The sequence below is a fragment of the Stylophora pistillata genome, chromosome 8, assembly GCF_964205215.1.
Source record: "Stylophora pistillata chromosome 8, jaStyPist1.2, whole genome shotgun sequence".
NCBI classification, from domain to species: domain Eukaryota; kingdom Metazoa; phylum Cnidaria; class Anthozoa; order Scleractinia; family Pocilloporidae; genus Stylophora; species Stylophora pistillata.
Genome location: NC_142526.1, coordinates 5602109 through 5620155, shown reverse-complemented (window position 1 = coordinate 5620155; position 18047 = coordinate 5602109). Strand labels below are relative to the sequence as shown.

Genomic DNA, 18047 nt, shown 5'->3' with positions numbered 1-18047 from the left:
TAGCTTCTTTAGTTAGTGATCATTTCCTTTATTCTCCTGATCTTAATGTGTGATTCAGGGGTTAAATTGTGAAGAGAAGTTAGATTCTGGTCAATCTAAGCAATCAAAGGGTTAGGACAAATATTCTCTCCACTACTTCACTATTCAAATGTACAAAATCTTTGCCTTTTTTTCTCTGCTTTAGAAACAGAATTGTAAAGGAAAGCCTTAGGAAATTTTACATATTTGAATCTCCTTAAAAATAAAAAAGTTTTATTTACTTTGTTTTGTGCTTCCATCAAACTTGTTACAACTCCTTTTATTTTGTGACATTTACATACAACCAGTTGTGATAAAAGAAATCCAAGTATTCCATCACATGATTTAAAATTTACAATTTGTCTTTTTCACCTAGTACCACAGAGTTAGCATGTTATTTGATTTCTCTTCCACGTAATAGAGAGCCATAGCAGCACTAGTGGAACATAACATGCTTTGCCGAATCTAACATTATTTAATACTTTAAAATTCTATACGTTTCCTTTCAACTAAGATTTCAATCTTTCCCATACAACATATTTAGTTTTCTCTACACAAATGACTATCTTTCTCTACTAGTTCAGTATTGTTACATTTCCATTTATTAAGTATCTGTGAAATACTTTACTCATTATTCTTCTTAATTAATATTAGATTTACTTACACTGTTAACCTACTTTTTTTTGTATAATATATTTTTTTTACTAATGATGAATTCAAAGAGATCCTTTAAGATGATCGCTTCCTGTCTGATACAAGAGCAACACTGTTGTTAACTCTCTTTTTGATAGTTCCAACCGACCCTATATTATTTTCAAATGGTTAGGGAGGGTCAGTCAAATTATTTGTAGCACACAAAGTTCTTCACAGGTCCCGGGAGAGGAAGCTGTTGAACGTTGTGGTCAATGTCCTTTGACTGCAGCGAGGTAACAGGTGATTTGCTTGTTACAATAGCACCTCTAATGGCATGCCGTATGTGGCTGCGACAAATTTCTTGTAAGGGACGAAGTATTTTCTCGTCACACTGGTCGCATTTTCCACTCTTGGCTATATTCTCGTTTCCTTGGACTTGACACTTGGAGCAGAAATGCTTCAGACAAGAATTGCACTGAAACAAAAAGAAAATAGGTTATAAAAAGAAATACAAATTATTTTTACTGGCCAAAGAAAACAACTCCTCGCAGCCTCTCCTTTCCCCAAAAAATATCATCGCCACGTACAACAGTTCTGTTTCGTTGTTTGACTGTTCTTTAATAAATGTTACTTTATACTTTGTAGGGTTTTTCACACGTCGCTGAATTCTTTACCGGCTTTTAGATAGTTACAAGAATGTCAACATCACGCAAATACTGTCAAAAATTATAATACGAGGACGTATTAAAGCTGAAAAATCAATGGATCAAAAAATCGTTAAATTATTGATGAAACTAATAAGACGCGTCGTATATGAGAACGATCTTTCGCAGTAAAGCACTATTTGAGCAATAGTGAAAATCAGACCTGAAAAAAATTCAGGCCTGTACGGGATTCGAACCACTGACCTCTGCGATACTAGTGCAGCGCTCTACCAATTGAGCTAACAAGCCAACTGGGAGCAGGCCATCAAATTAATTCGACATAAACCCGTAGATGATAAATCAAACAACAACAAACATATGAAACATATGTGTGAACTGCGGTTATGAGACGTATATGAGAACGATCCTTCGCAGTAAAGCACTATTTGAGCAATAGTGAAAATCAGACCTGAAAAAAATTCAGGCCTGTACGGGATTCGAACCACTGACCTCTGCGATACTAGTGCAGCGCTCTACCAATTGAGCTAACAAGCCAACTGGGAGCAGGCCATCAAATTAATTCGACATAAACCCGTAGATGATAAATCAAACAACAACAAACATATGAAACATATGTGTGAACTGCGGTTATGAGACGTATATGAGAACGATCCTTCGCAGTAAAGCACTATTTGAGCAATAGTGAAAATCAGACCTGAAAAAAATTCAGGCCTGTACGGGATTCGAACCACTGACCTCTGCGATACTAGACGCGTGTTAACCAAGCACAGCTTTCAACGAAATGAAAATTTAGAAATCTACGCAATGAAGCGAAATATCGGTGTTTCTGCGTCTGTTAACAACTTAAGGCCGGTGTTCTTAGTTATCCACGGCGATGTACACAAACAAACTAAACAAAAATTAATATTGTACAAATTTGTTAGACAACGCACAATCCGCCACGTCACTGCATACAAAGATAAAAGGTTCTCTCGACTTACCTGGGTAACAGATATGTTTGAACAGACATCACAGAACTGTTTCTTACAGCCATCGCATGAAGGATAAACGAGTCTCGCGTGAGATGAACAAATGGAAACTGCGCGGGCTTCGTAATCGCCACATCTTCGACAACGAAATCCACAATTTTGACAGAAAAACGTCCCGCAGAAACCATATTGACATTGTAGAAGTGACCACTCTGGGACTATCAGACCACAGTCTTCACATTCCCCGTCGAAATTGTGGTAAGAATCGACCGATTCGCTAAAAAAATAGCGAGCGGGCAATTCAACATCCATTACGGAAGCCATTGGGGTTGATTGTTTATAAACAAACCGTTGGACTTCCGGTAACGCGCGCGTTTTCTGTAGCTCCGAGTAATTTGATTGGCTACATCTTCATCTTTTCATTGGTTGAAAACTTTCAAGGTTCTTTGATTTGATTGGTTGCGAAGAAAAAGAAGATCCAATATGGCGGATGGAGAAACGTCCAAAGAACTCACCGCAAAACAACGAAAAAATAAGAAAAAGAAAGAAGCTTCTAAGCGTAAAAAGCAGGAGCAGAGCCGTAAGGTATCTACTATCACGTTCTTTTGGTAATTTAATGAGAATGTTTTAAATTAAACCTTTTTTTATACTCATTTTAGGAGTCTGTCAAAGTTACTGAGGAACACGATGGAGTTGGAACCCAAGACAACTGCGAGGTAAAGAGGATAAAGCCCCATAAGAGTCTAAAGATTAGCTAAGTTAACTGATTTTTAATGTTTATTTGAAGTCAGCAGAGGACAAGTTTCACCGAGAACTAAACTGGTGTATAGAACAACTCGAGATGGGCCTTGCATTTCAGAAACCTGACAAGAAACACGGTATTTCTTTTTTCTATTGATCATTTTCACTCTTAAGCATTGAGAAAAAGAAATTAAGTGGGTAAAGTTGAATAAGGTTAAGAAATTGCAGTATTATGGCCTGTACCTGTAATCTTTATTTAGACACGATCAATTCATCAGCCTATAAAAATACATATCACATACGCTAAGATATTTAAAATTAAAACTACATACTATAACACTAAAGCTGTTTTCCGTGAATGCCGTGCGTTAGACTTAAAAAATGTCATTGATCTTACGTTTAAATAACCCCAGAGACTCTGTGTTCCTTATATCGCGTGGTAAACTGTTCCATAATGTGGCGCCATTGTAGCTAAAGCTTTTTCTGTAATAATTAGTGCGCGGTAGTGGAACATTAAGCTTATTTTCAGAGTCCCTGAGGTCATAAGCAGAGTCACGCCACGTAAACTTTGAATATAGATACCTTGGAGCTAGCCCGTGCAGACATCTAAACATCATGGTGGCTTTATGGATTTCCTGCTGGCGTGCAAGATTTTTCCACCCTAAAAACTCGAGTAGCTCAGTTGCATCAGCATCATAGTTAGAGAATGTCAACACACGGGCTGCTCTATTCTGCAATTTCTGCAGTTTGTCTCGTAGCGTTTTCCCACAGCTACCCCAAACAATGTCACAGTAATCAAAGTGAGGTTTTACTAAAGCTTGGTAGATGAGATGTAAGGTTGATGCTGGGATCAGGTGCCTAATTCGCTTTAGGGCCCCGATACCAGAGGCGATCTTTTTCGTTAGTTTTTCGATGTGACTATGCCAATCGAGTTTATCGTCTATTATTACACCAAGCGATTTTGTAGCTGAAACCTGGCTCACTTGAGTATTGTTCATTCTAATTGTTGGTGAAGCTGTGAGAGTATTCAGTCTCTGCCTCGACCCTATTAGCATGAATTCGGTTTTAGTCATGTTCAACGTGAGTTTGTTCGCTTGTAGCCAGTTGAAGACGTTTTCTAGGTCTTCATTTAGACAAAACTGAACGTTCTCAAGATTGCTTCCCGCATATGTGAGGTGCGTGTCATCGGCATACATTCTCGGTTTACAATTTGATAAGCAATTTGGAAGATCGTTGATATATAATAAGAACAATAATGGACCGAGAATGGTCCCTTGAGGGACGCCGCAAGTCAACGAGTAGCTACTGGATAGCGACCCGTTGACAGAGCATTTTTGTGTTCGGTTTTCCAAATATGACTGAAACCATCTGAAAGATTTTCCATGTATACCATAATAGTTTAGTTTCGATAGAAGGATCTGATGATCAACAGTGTCAAAAGCTTTTTTCAAATCTAGAAAAATGACTCCATTGATTTTCTCGTTATCAATATTATATGCCCAAGAATCTGTCGCTTCCAACAAAGCTGTTACAGTTGAATGATTAGCACGAAACCCTGATTGGTTTCGACATAAAATATCGTGCTCTTCCAAATAGGCATATAACTGTTCATAAACTATCCTTTCAAACACCTTCGCCATTATTGGAATCACCGATATTGGGCGGTAATTGTTAGCATCACCGCGGTCACCTTGTTTATAAAGAGGGGTAATCCTTGCATATTTCCAGTCGTCTGGGAACGTCCCTTGGCTAATAGATTGATTGAAAATATCACATATCGGCACACAAATGAGATCAGCACATTCCCTGATAAGCCTAGCAGATATTTTGTCAAGGCCTGTTGCCTTTGACTTGTCTAGTTTATTTAAAAGTGAAAATACTTTAGTTGGATTGGTGGGTTGGAGCTTAAACCGTTTATCTGTTGCGGTAAGATATCTTTGATAGCTACCACTATCACAATTTATCTCACTGGCAAGTTTTGGACCAATATTAGCAAAGTGGTTATTGAATTCGTTTGATAGCTCCAACGGATTAGTTATCGTTAATCCGTTCACTTTTAGTGACGCCACTGGCGTTTTCCCAGATTTTCGAGAAGTTAGCTCGTTTATAGTCTGCCAGGTCTTTCGGGAGTCGCTGGTTTGCTTATTAAAACTATTTTGGTAATAAGCTTGCTTAGCTGAGCGTATTTGCTTATTGACTATATTTCTTTGTTTCTTAAATAATACCCAATCGTTAGGATCATTTGTCTTGCCAGCTTTGATTTTTAATATGTCTCTATTATGCATAAGGTCTTTCAATTCAGAGGTAATCCACGGAGAACTCCGTGAACGAACGCGCATCGTTTTCAATGGGGCATGTTTGTCAGCGATAGCCAGAAATGTACATTTCCATTGCTGCCACATCACGTTTGGGTTGGAAGACTCGTATACATTATCCCAACATTGAGATAGAATATCATAACGAAACTTTTGGCGATCGAAATTTCGGAAATTTCTGTATGTAATAGAATTATGTCCGTTAGACATCCCATTCAGGGAAAGTTTTCTATATACATACACCATGCTATGATCACTTATTCCGATATGACAAACTCCCGAACAAGCAATCTTATCCGAGCAGTTGGTATAGATTAAATCAATTAGAGTTGATGAGGTGGGTGTTATCCTCGTCGGTTCAGAGATAAGCTGCTCGAGTCCGTAGACATCAGCAATACTCCTTAATTTGGATGTGTTATTGTCATATCGAGTCGTGATCATGTCACAGTTCATGTCTCCCAGTACAAAAAATTCTACATTTTCACTATCCAATCTCCCAATTAGGGATTCAAAAGGTGAAAAAATGCCAATAGGAGAGTCAGGTGGTCTGTACCAAGTAACAATCACAAAAGATTTTGAATTTGGCTTATGGATTTCCAAGCAAAGATTTTCTAGTGTATCCATGTGTAGGTCATTTCGTACTGTAAAGTTGATTGAAGTTTTTACATAGAAGCATACCCCTCCGCCGCATTTTGTTAGTCTATCGCGGCGAACTATTTCGTATCCCGGAATATGAACTTCTTGATCTCGAATACTCTCGTTCAGTTTCGTTTCATTTATGGAAACAATATCGATATCATTATTTGCTAATATGATTCTTAATTCGTCTATATGAGTAATTAATTGATTAATATTGAGTGATGCCATTCTAAAACCGCGCAAAGGAGGCAATATTGAGACAGATGGGAGATAGGTTAAGGAAGCACCTCTCCAAGTTTTAGGTCTCTGTTTTCCCAAACTTTAGCTTTTGGTTGAAATGTTGAAAGGCAATTTAAGTGATCTTCGTTACTGATAGTATTTTGATTTTTTATTATTTTTATATTATTGTTAATAAAAATTAATATTGATAAATTGATATTATTAACAATAAAATGAAAACATAACAAAGAAACTGTATTTGTAAAGGCTCACCTTCAAATTTTTAAGATAGCAGAAGATAGTCATTTGCTAATAGCTCATTTGGATTTTAGAATGTATAATTATATATGTTAACAATAATATCAATAAAATATCAAGCAGGCAAGTGATGAGAATAAAGAAAAATATCAATTAGGAGATATATAGGCGATCCAATACCAAATTCTCCAATCCAACATTATATGAAATTTTCTGGCAGATGGTTAGGAGAATTACTATTGAGATCTTGGCAGTGAAAGGGCTAACTTGAAGGAAATGGTGAATTGTTCATGACTTAACTTCCCTATAATTTTTTGAGATATTGTTTTACTACTTGTGGTGAAATGGCTTTTTGATTACAGAATATACTTGCTTTATGTTACAGCTGAAGTTGTTTATCGGCATTTAAGATCTTTAAAGTCTTCCAAAACACCCATGGTAAGTTGAACCAGGGCATGCACTTTGAGCCTTTCTCACTGGAGAGTTGATTTGGAAATGCCATCAGATTATTTCAACAGTTTTGAAAGTATTTATGCTGTTTTGCAAACAAACTTAATTAAAGTTCTTTAAACAGCTAATTTATAGTCACCCAATAAAAGGATGAGGGAAATGGGCGTTTTTTTTTTTACATTTAATATTCACTTGGACTGGAACCCCCCTTATCAAACAGAGAGAAGAAGCAAGCAAATTTAAAACCAAGGAGAAGAAGCCTTTGCTAAGGAATTTATTTTACTCATGATACAACCAAGTTAAATTAGCACTCTAAAGCTATATACATTATATACTATATACACTGTATATTTGGTTTCCTTTTTGTTGAGATATAATGAACATGTGATTGACGGATATATTGTTCGCAGCCAAGAAAACGACAACTAATGTTTTCGCTGTTTGGAGACTACAGAAAGAAGATGAAGGAGGATACAAGGAACGAAAGACAAGGTGAGCTTGACTTGTAAATTTGTGATAAAAGTAAAATAATATTTGTGTATGACTCGCCAAAGTTGTATCATTTTAACAGCTAGAAATTTGGTTATACAGTTGTAATTACCATAAGCAAGTACTGGTTGATGGCTAGTGTTGGAAAAGATTCCATGAGAAGTGAAAATCCTCTGAGACCATTCAACAGAAACTAGAGCAAGGTCTGATTACTTGTGATGGCCAGCTGCCTCTTACACAATCAGTTTAAAAGAAAAGTGCACACAAATTAAAAATAAGGAAGTTACTGCTAGTAATAATTTTATACTTTTAACTCATTAACTCCCAGAAGTGATCAATGTGTAACTTCTCCCTAAAAATCCATGTACATTTTCCTGCATACAGGTTAAGAGAATGCTCAAACCTATCAAGTAATTATGTATGAAGGCAATCGTCGCTGTAATGAACACTACTTATTTAGAAGTGAAAGTAAGGCCTGAAAAAAATTCAGGCCTGTGAGGGATTTGTACCCATGACCTCTGCAATACCAGTGCAATGCTCTACCAAGTGAGCTAACAAGCTAACTGGGAGCCGGTAATCATGTTGGTTGGTATCAAACCCATTACTTCATGGGTTGAAGTGATGGTATGGTTGTATGGGATTGTTCTTATCTTATTTGACCTGAGAATTCTTTAGGGTGTGGTTATTTATCAAAATACTAAAAACGTCACATGTTGCGTTTCATTTGAGTCCAAAAAATTCATTTGTTTTGTGGTCAATTATTTTTCTCATGTAACATTTTGTTCTCTTCTGTTGTCAGTAATGCGTAACAGCTTATTAGGATTAAGTTCTTAATCATTTTTTTTTCAACATGCAGAACCACCTGTGAATCCAAAACTGTCAGTTGTTAACAAGGAAGAACAGAAGAGCATGTTTGTCAAAGTCTGTCAGACAAAATCCAACAATCCAGATAAGGAGGTCAGTGGCTGTTAAACTAATTACTACAAAGTGAAACAAATAAATAAAGCCCTCAATCCCATGAAAGACCAAGACAGAATTTCTCCTTACCATATCAATACAATATCAACCAGATAAGTGATGGGAATAAAGAAATCTACCAATTAGGAAAATTAATCAGTTGATCTAAAGCTAAATTCTCCAAACTTAAATCCTAAGAATTGTATGGCAGACAGGGAGAAGAATAACCAATGAGATGTTGGGAGGGGAGGGTTAGTAATAAAAGTGATAATTTAAATTTAAAGTAACTTACCCTGGTAAACTTGTCCAGAATAAAATCTAAGGGTTCTTTTATTGCATTTAAGGGATATTTTAAATTAATCATTTATGGATTGGAGGTTTCATTTTATGATTGATCTATAAATGTATATATATATATTTTTTATTCCAGAAACAAACAGAAAAACAAGAGATTCCCTCAAACAATGGCTGGAAGTTTCAAACTTCTGATAATGAGTTCAGATTTGATTTTGGTGATTCAGGAAGTTAGAAAGTCGGGTGGATTAATTGACTTTGATTCTTGAAGTTGTTAGCGAGTAATTCGTTGAAAGGATGCAGCAGGCTTGGGAAAAGATGAAGGGCAGGCATGGTACACAAAGAGAACTTAACACCAGCTTGTCAGAGTCAGTTAGCTTGGAATGTAAGTGTACTTTTGGCTTAATGAAGAACTTCACAGTTAATTTGAGATAATTTGGTTAAAGCGATTGAAGAGGGCTAAAGCTTGAAACATCAACTTTGAAACTCTTTAGGTTAGCCAATTAACACAAGCAACTCAGTTGATAAAAGCAAATTATCATGTAAAATAACATGGGATTGACGAATGTAAAATTTACTATCAACAGCCTCATTGAGGTCACTATTTTTATTTATTACCCTGTATCCTGTAAATTTAGTTGAGGATCTAATTGGACGCTGAGGTTGCAAAACTTTCCACCTTGAGTTAGGGGAAACAGGAGTTGAATATTATAGTATTTTCAAGTCAAAATATTTTCAAACAAGCTGTTGGAATATGGCTAATGTAGGGAGCTCCTTCTACACTGAAGGGGTAGTTCAAATGTGTCATCAAGTAGTATAAACCAAGTACCGTTGTATCACATTTTCTGCAATCTAGTTGGCAATGCTAGTTGCCATCTACTCCATGAGAGATATTGAGTTTGGGAAGAAAAGCATTAAATGTGCATGTTAGCCTGTCTTTATGTTAAGTTTTGAACACCTTATATTATTTGGTCACGATTTCTACAACCAAAGCAGTGAAGGACTATACAAATTCCTCACCCAGGTTAAATTGTAGTCCTCTCGGCCATAAGTTGTTCTGCAAAAAATTAGTTTGCCGACATCAGAAGTGAATGAGGTTTTGCCAATGAAATCACTTAACCATTTTTACTAAGTCAACAAGACATCAAAAGAGAAGTTAGCAAAATTCCCTAAGACATTTGCAAAATGACCTAAGACATTGGCAAAGCTGTTGTTAAGAAAACAACTTGTAGGTGAAACCTCAAGTTATCCATAGTACAATGAATGATCAATGAAAAACTGCAGCTATTTCTTAGCAATGCATTGCTATGAATTAAAGCCCTCCTATCCAAATTAATATATTGTATCCTAGGTATTAAGTTTGAAAGTCATGAAAATTGTTAGTAAGCCACAGATGCGCCTGTACATGTACATAGGGTATTGAATGTTTGTTATTAACTTGTAAAAGAAACTTGATTAAAAATAGTGTGAAGCAATTTCCAAGTCTGTGTTAATCCTATAATTCCCATGAGTGACCAAGGCAGAATTTCTCCTTACATTATCAGTATACTATCAAGCAGAAAAGTGATGGGAATAAAGAAAAATATTAATTAGGGGATTATTAGGTTGATCCAATTCCAAATTCTTCAAAGTAAACATGTGTATCATAAACAAATTCAACCAAACTTTAGAAGGACCAGTCAAGCACTTATTCCAGGAAATAAGGTTCTTTCATTTTTAAGATGTTTCATGTTGGTTTGAGACAGGGTATGGAGTTTTGGTCAAGGTGTAAAAATTAGGGTTGGAATAATCATGTATTTTAATTTGATATGGGGAAAGGTTGACTTTAAGGAGTCCAATCCCTGCTGGAGAGAAGGTACTGCTGAGGAGAGCTTCAACAGAGGACTTGAGGCAGGTTTCTCAGATAAGTTATTTCTACTTTTGTTTGATATTGAAAAGGCATGCCCCCCCTTCCTTTCCCATTGCCTCCCTTTTTGCCAATTTTCTGCTGTTGCAAAAGTCAGTGTAAACCTTTCTTCTGTCTGGTTTGTCTAACCATAGGCTGGGGCTAAATTGACTACAACACAAAGTATAAATCTGCTTACATGATTTATTCAAGATTCATTTGATAACTTAGGAATTCTGGCTCTATCTACAAATGCTAGTCAAAAAAATTTACCTGTTATAAAGTCTTGAACAAGTGTTAATATAGGAGTATCATATATTTGATCCATGTTTCATCAGTTTCTACACTTCCAAAGCAACATCTTCATTAGTTGGGGTCTTATACTTTACATTTTATCATGGTAACAGTAGCAGGTACATCCTCATTAGGTAAAAAAACACGCTAGTATTTACACCAACTCAGCAAAACTGAAACTAATGTGTTAATTCATATCAGTGATAGATCCAATAATTCACAGAAAAAAGGTCTTTTGTCTTTGAAAAGAAAGAAGTTTATATATCTATAATTTGGTTGCAATTTCATTGGCAGAAAATCCAAGACCATGTGTAGTGGATTGCTTTGATTGAAAGAGAAAAACGAACTCTTAAAGAAAACTTTTTATTCTAGAAATCAATCTGTGCCTTATTTACTCATCTGATCCGCTTATAATCTCTAAAACAACTTCAATAAACTTAACAGAAAACTAAGACACAAGTGATCAAACATACCAAAGCATGAAGTAAATTAGGATCGAAACTAACCAATCAGAAAGTGACAAAGTTTCCTGAGAGGTCGGAGGTTTGTTTGTTCTCTCTGCAGTAAGCTTTGTGTTTTTACTTCATTGTCATTGGTTCGACATCCTTTGCTGTCAATAAACATCTTCATTAGTTCATTTTTTTTCATTTCGATCCGGTTCAAATAATCTTGCTCCTGTAAGCGCATCAATTAGTTTGTTTTGTTTCAATCACGTATTGAGTTGTTGTGCGGCAATGTTACTGAGCTGGTTACCTCACATTTTAAAAATTGTAAGTTGCTAATATAATTTTTTTCCATTTTAGTTTTATCAATTATTTGTGAAATTAACGATGCTATGTATGAAGGATACCGTCAGACTGACTCTTGCTAAGTAAATTCTTTGCGTGTTGTTTACCTGCTTCTGTGATGTTATTGTTTGTTAGGTTTAACGTGCGTAGCTGACAGTTTTCGTTGCTGATGGCTTCAGCCAAGTGCTGTGCTCCTTTGTCTGTAATGTTATTGTCCATGAGGTGTAACAAGCGTAGCTGACAGTTGTTGTCTCTGATGGCGTCAGCTAAATACTTTGCTGCTTCATCTGTCAATTGATTTCCTGCGAGGTTTAACCAGCTCAGTTGAGAATTCCTACATTTTAACAATTTACAAATCTCGAAACAGCCCAAAGGGCCAATGTTATTGTAAGTCAATTCTAAATGTGAAATGTTTTTACCTTGATTCTCAATTACAGTAACTAATGAAGAACAATCAACAGCTGTGAGTTGACAAAAAATAAAATTTACAAAATTAAAGTTAATTTGTTGAAGTTTTCTTTGAACTGTTTCCTTCATCTCACTATTTTCACCACAACATTTAAATAATGTCACTGCTAAATGTTTTTTATCTTCAGTCGGCCAGCAGGTGACTTTCCTTCGCTCTGTTTTCCCTGGCCACTCTTCGTTGTAGTATCCGCTTTCTTCCTCTTCAGTTTCCTCAGGAAGAAGGTCTGTCATAATTTCGCTCGGTAGTTTTTCTTTATCGTTCATTAGTCCTGCTAGAAACTGGAAAACCAGTTCCCATTTCCCATTATTGATGTTCTTAGAAACAAAGTTCCTCAATTCTCTTTTACTCATATTCGTCAGGTGCCTGGCAGCGAAAAACTCTTGCATTGTTAAATGAATAAAACAGAATTGTTTTTCGCGGTTTAACTTGTCAGTTCGGCGGTCGGGTAGGCGGTGAAAGAGGGCGCTGTCTTCCATTTCCCCTACTTCGTTCCCTCCAAAGATCAGCTTTCCTTCTTTAATTCCTTCAAAAGCCAACTTTTCCAGGTTTTTAAATTTCTCTTCAACTTCTCGGGGCAAATCGTCCGATTCTAAGTCTTCACTAGTGAAATTCTTGCCGCGGAATTCTTCGTTGTGCCTCAGATAAAAAATTTTCACTGCTTTCTTGTAAATATCTGTTAGTTTCGTTGGTAGGCTAAGACTTTTAAAACCTTTAAAGCTCAGCATATGAAAGAGAGTTGAGCAAATGATGAAGCAACTCGCAGGAATGTAGCATAGAGAGAGGATGTTCATGTTACCGCCGATGTGTCGCCATAGTGTTTTTCCCACATCCTTGTCTTCTTCACCAAATTTGAATACATAATCTTCGACTTGTGTTGATGAGAAACCGAGGATCTCGTAGACTTTGTCATAAGGAATCTTTTCGATGCATGGCATAGCCGTAGGTCTTGTAGTCGTCAAAACGGCAGCTCCGTTGAGAAGTTTTCCAGACGCAAGCTTCTCGTAGAGTGCATGAACGGGCATCTTTTCGTCCACGCGGTCTTTGAATTGAGGATCGAAGTTTTCATCGCCGATCTTTGAGTTATGGTTAAATTCATCGATTCCATCGAAAATAAGGAGAACTCTTTCGGGGTTCTCAAGGATGTAATTCCAGACTTCTCCATCCATGTGATCTGATGGGGAATGTTCTGACAAGGTGAGCAGTTCTCTGAGAGTAATGTCGTTTGTCTTGTTGAGTGCTCTGAATTTGATGAAGAAAGCAGCATCAAAATGGATTTTAGCATCAGGTGTCTTACTGAATACTTTGTTTAATGCCCAGTCTCTCAGAACTTTGGTACAGCAAAGTGTCTTTCCGATTCCGGGACGACCAACAATCAAAACTTTTTTGTTTTCGTGGTTAAGGATGTCCTCTGGCCCTCTGGGTGTTGCAGTTTTCTCAGCCGATCTGGCGTAGACTTTCAATTTCTCCAGTCTGTCTCCAGTGAAGTCATACGTAGCTCTGTCTGGAACAACGACAAGGTTGGTGTATATCTGATCGAGAGTCAAATGTTTCGCTGGTTGTCCTTCGCCGGGAATACCTGAAAAAGGTGCTCGGAGTTGTGGAGGTAGATCTGTGTCTTCTACAATTTTCTTCTTTCTTTCCTCGGTGAATTTCTGAAGCTGTGTTGTTGGGAGTTGATCAGATTCCCTTTGCAGAAGTGGGATGTTCATTTCATCGTCCGTACTTTCCTCTACCTGTAGAGGTTTTTGCGTGACCCCGATCGAAGTGGTAGCGTTTTGCCCGGTTGAAGTGGAAGCATTTTGCGAGTTGCCACGGGAGTCACGGGAGGGATTCAGGTGAGCTTTTACAAACTTGGAGTTTTTCATGAAACTATCCTTTTTACACGCTCGCAGCAAAATATACAGGGCTTCCATCAGAACGACCAAGGCAAAAAATCCGTTCACTGCCAGAATAGCCTTCATCCAGGAGTTTTTCTTAGTTGCTCGTTGATTATGACAGTCGTGTAAAATTGATGTAGAGTTTTGCATGGTCTCAATGGAATTCCTTGGCTGATTCCCTCCAGAGTTTGGATCACAACGAAAGCGGGATGGAAAGTCCGTTGGATAAAGAAATTGAGTTTGAAGGACCATGAAGAGAACGCCAAACACAATCCGCGTAAAAAGTTGAAGACAGTAAGCGATAAACAGCTTTTTTCCACTGGATGCATTTTCTCGGTCGCGCGACTGTCCCTCGTCACCGTTAAGAGCGTTTGTGGACAGTTTATCGACTGTAGGGCTCACCTTAAGGGAGTAAATAGCACAAACAATTACAACGAGGAAGAAGTTAAGGACTACGAAGGCATAGATAGGAAGACTAGTACTGTGTTTGTTGTACTGCTTCTCGTAGAGCTCGAAACATTGTCCACGGACTAGGTTGATGTCTTCAGTGTTCGCCCCGCCACAGTGGAAATCGAACCTGGATTCGGCGATTTCCATCTCCAAGAAAATGCCAAAGAAGATTAGACCGATCGCAATCCAACAAATAACTGCACAGTAGCTGACTTTGTTAAATGTTTTGGGAGCAAGTAAGTGCTTGAGAGTTTCCATTGGTAGCGTTTATGTTTTCGCTGTTTTCGATTAGGTGTAAATCGCAACAGAGTGAATTCGTGAAACTCGTTTTTTATGTTAATGAGACGCAGATAGATAATCCAGTAAGCTGATTGGGCAGACACGAGTGATTTACGTGGGAATGTACTCGACTGTAGCCTAGAACATTCTGTGAAGCTAAATGATCTCAGGGGTGCACCCATGCGTGTTGTGCTTTTGAATATACTTACCTTTTGGTTAATGTTTGGGACTAACAGTCACCAACACCCAGCGAAAATCTTTACCTTTCGTGGCACTGGTTGACTGGAAATTTCAACGAGGAAAATTCAGCGGTTAAGATGTATTTGATGAAATGTTCACAACTGTTCTTAAGTGAGGCAATCTCATTGGTATTCGACGAACGGGTTACGAATTGACTCTTTTGAAAATGTGGTGGACTTCTCAGTCACTCATTGCTGCAGATTTTATTGTTAATTTACGAAAAGAACTACAATTTTAATTCTTAGAAAAGTTATGTCTGTTAACTAGACAACAGTTTGTTCACACATGCTATGTTCTGGTGCAAAGGTTTAACCCTCAGGCTGTTTGCCATTTTTCGCATAATTTCCTTATTACACCCAAACAGCCATTGTGTAAGTCGCAGACAGATATCTAGGAACAGGTAATAAGCATGAGAAACAACTGAAAATTACTGGTGTGTGTAATTTATAGTCTGAAGAATTTTCAAGTGCCTATTGAATCCAAATTGCGCGAGATACACGTCGTTAATAGTGAATAATTTGCACAAAAAAGCATCACAGGAAATCAAAACAGATGAAATTTTGCAGTGTGCACTATTTGTAATTTTCCTCATGTTACAACACTATTTTCAGCCAATCAGACAATCATGATAAATTATTATTTAATTAATAATTAATCATGCCAAATATTGTAGATCTTGATAATAACTTATTTAAATTGGCAACTCAGGATAAGTTTTACATTATCCTAAAAGGCAGTTAGTATTTGATGGTTGATATTAGCAAGTTGTCAAATAAGATGTAAAGGATGTTATATCTTATTTACATTTGAAAGGAATGATGATGTGAAAGTTATGACCTGGTAGTTGTTTCATCACAATCCAAGTTTGATTGTTTGGTCTAAAAGCAAAATGTAGCAATGAGGTTTGATAAATTTATCTATTTTTAGAAACTACATGTAAGATAATTTTGATGTGATGATTAAATTGAGTCCCCTTGTTCCACTAAGCACCCCCCTCAAAGTTGTTTTTGTTAATGACCACCCCCATTTCAGTGCATAGGCACCCTTTCACCCTTACTGTTTCAGTGAAAACACTGTTAGAATATATTCATTGCCACAACAGTGAAATGAATGCCAAAATTCACAGTATACTATTTTTCTGCTGTTCTTAAAAAACAAAACAAAACAAAACAAAGCATGCACCATTTTGATTAAGTGTCCTCCCTAGAGGTACCCTCGGTTAATAAGTGCCCCAACACCAAATAAGTTCTTTTTGGTTGAAGAAAAATGGTAAAATTAGTTTGATAGTACATGTGAAGGCAGTAAACATTGTGTTTTTTAAGGGTGAATTCTTTGAATATTAAAACTCAGGCCAGTTTTTTTGTATCTCTCTTATAAACATTTTGTTATGAAAAATATTTTAATATCTGGAGATGACACCAGTAAAGGGAGGTTGAAACTTAATAGAAATATTTGATGTTTCTTTGTTATTGTTTAGCCAGGGAACATTTTTTCGAATCAGAAAAAATTCAAGGAAATGTGGAAACAGCTGTTTGTCACAACCATAAGGAAAATTGTAGAGAAAATTTCTTGTCCTTATTGAAGTAATGGATGTAAAGCAATAACCAGAACGGGCTTTAATTCCTCAACATAGTAACTAATATTTACATCATCCAGAAGTTACATGCATGTTGTATCATGAACCTTATTCTTATTTAACCTGTACATTGCAAATGCAATAAAATGTTAATTGGAAGTGTTGCCCACATTTGAGTTCTTGTTTAGCTCATTTTCAAAGTAGACACCCATTTAAAAATTTAATGGTGGTTTTATATAAGTGAACCCATAAAATTTCTTCGAAATTAAGTTTTCTGATTAATTTACATTCTATCTTTACTTAGGTTTCGTTACTTACTGGTTTCATCAATAGTGCCGGTATACAATGTTCCCTTTGCAGTGGGGAAGGCTTTCTTTTTTACAAAATAATATAAAAAGTGATAGATCTTCCTAAGTTTTGATGATCGTGATCGATGGATCATGAGATAGTCCATCCCTTTAAATTTACTGTTAGTGGTAGATTATTCAACTCAATTTTAAGATAACAAAAGTCTCATTTCAATGAATGTCTTCACCAACAAAACAAAGTCTTAGAATAACTTTTTTAAATGCTGTTTCTTAAAATTATTTCCAATTTTTAAAATTAAAAGTTCAAAATGTAAATTAAGTTACATGATCACCAAAGGGGCGTGGGAATTTTCTTTTCCAATATAAAGTCCTTCTTGTAAGCTAAGTCTTTTCTTTTTCTGTACGCGAAACGAGAGCCTGTTCCCCTTTCTAACTGCTTCAGTTATTTGCACGGAGTTTCTCTGAGCCAGAGGAGATCTGGGAGCTGGTGCCACTTTGTCAGAGAATAGCTTTTGTGGGACTGATTGTCGACGACCAGAAAGCCTCCTTTTTCTCTTGAAATCGGATGGGCTGGCAGTTTTCTTTAACAGGCGAGCTGTATCTTTCTTAGAAAGCGGAGCTCCGGGTGACACAGGCGTCATGGATACATCACTCAGGATTCTGTTGATCTGATCGATGTCGGGCGACAGTGGCTCCTCAGCTTGAGCGTTTTCGTTTCCGAACACTTCATCTTGATCAGCTATGTTTACCTCTTGAACGCCCGAGTTTGCATCCTCGCCATGATCAATTTCAGCGTTTTCCTTTGATTCCCGACTGCTCTCTCTCGCTATGGGGACAGAAATTGGAGTGCGGGTGATTGTAAAACTCGGCGATCGCGGATCAACGCTCAGTTCTCTGTTCTGAGGCGATTCTTCGTACGTTTCAAGTTGAATTGGTGTCCTTTGTTCTCCTAGTGGCGAACGAGGATCTGCAATTTGAAGTCTTGAGATCCGCTTATCCACAGGTTGTGGTGTTTCTGGAGGTATTTCAGACCATCGTTTGCTTTCTAAGGCACCCATGTTAATGAACCTTCAAAAACAATTCGATAAATTCAACACTAATAACCCACAAGCGGAATTTCGTGTAGATCTGATCCAAACGATCGAAGATTCGAAGTTTAAATGCCCCGGTTTTGCGTGGTTGGTGACCAATCATGTTACTTTCTTGCGGAAAACCGCAAGCCTCGAATCGCGGGT

The 18047-nt window shown here is 37.1% G+C and overlaps 4 protein-coding genes across 8 annotated transcripts; 1 reads left to right on the top strand and 3 right to left on the bottom strand.

Moving 5' to 3' along the window:
• Positions 1-235: 235 nt before the first annotated feature.
• Positions 236-2608, bottom strand: LOC111342755 (uncharacterized). The gene is made up of 2 exons (XM_022949868.2): positions 2297-2608; positions 236-1126 (listed from the first exon to the last, which is right to left on the bottom strand). Exons 1-2 carry the CDS (start codon positions 2606-2608, stop codon positions 860-862), a joined length of 579 nt encoding a protein of 192 aa, XP_022805603.2. The 3' UTR covers positions 236-859.
• Positions 2609-2629: 21 nt separating this feature from the next.
• LOC148724612 (UPF0488 protein C8orf33 homolog) lies at positions 2630-10121 on the top strand. 5 transcript variants are annotated; one of them, XM_088731148.1, is made up of 7 exons: positions 2714-2869; positions 2944-3000; positions 3072-3162; positions 6842-6894; positions 7317-7398; positions 8252-8352; positions 8783-10121. In XM_088731148.1, exons 1-7 carry the CDS (start codon positions 2768-2770, stop codon positions 8879-8881), a joined length of 585 nt encoding a protein of 194 aa, XP_088587274.1. In that variant the 5' UTR covers positions 2714-2767; the 3' UTR covers positions 8882-10121. The 5 variants fall into 5 exon arrangements, with proteins under 5 accessions (XP_088587278.1, XP_088587275.1, XP_088587276.1 ...); XM_088731149.1 differs by lacking the exon at positions 6842-6894 and having other exon boundaries at positions 2672-2869; positions 8247-8352; XM_088731150.1 differs by lacking the exon at positions 2944-3000 and having other exon boundaries at positions 2674-2869.
• A 600-nt stretch (positions 10122-10721) lies between these two features.
• LOC148724611 (uncharacterized) lies at positions 10722-14815 on the bottom strand. The gene has a single exon (XM_088731094.1). The coding sequence runs from the start codon at positions 14665-14667 to the stop codon at positions 11659-11661; it is 3009 nt and encodes a 1002-aa protein (XP_088587220.1). The 5' UTR covers positions 14668-14815; the 3' UTR covers positions 10722-11658.
• A 1706-nt stretch (positions 14816-16521) lies between these two features.
• On the bottom strand, positions 16522-17996 carry LOC111327110 (uncharacterized). The gene has a single exon (XM_022931216.2). It carries the CDS (start codon positions 17868-17870, stop codon positions 17133-17135), a length of 738 nt encoding a protein of 245 aa, XP_022786951.2. The 5' UTR covers positions 17871-17996; the 3' UTR covers positions 16522-17132.
• Between the last annotated feature and the right edge of the window lie 51 nt (positions 17997-18047).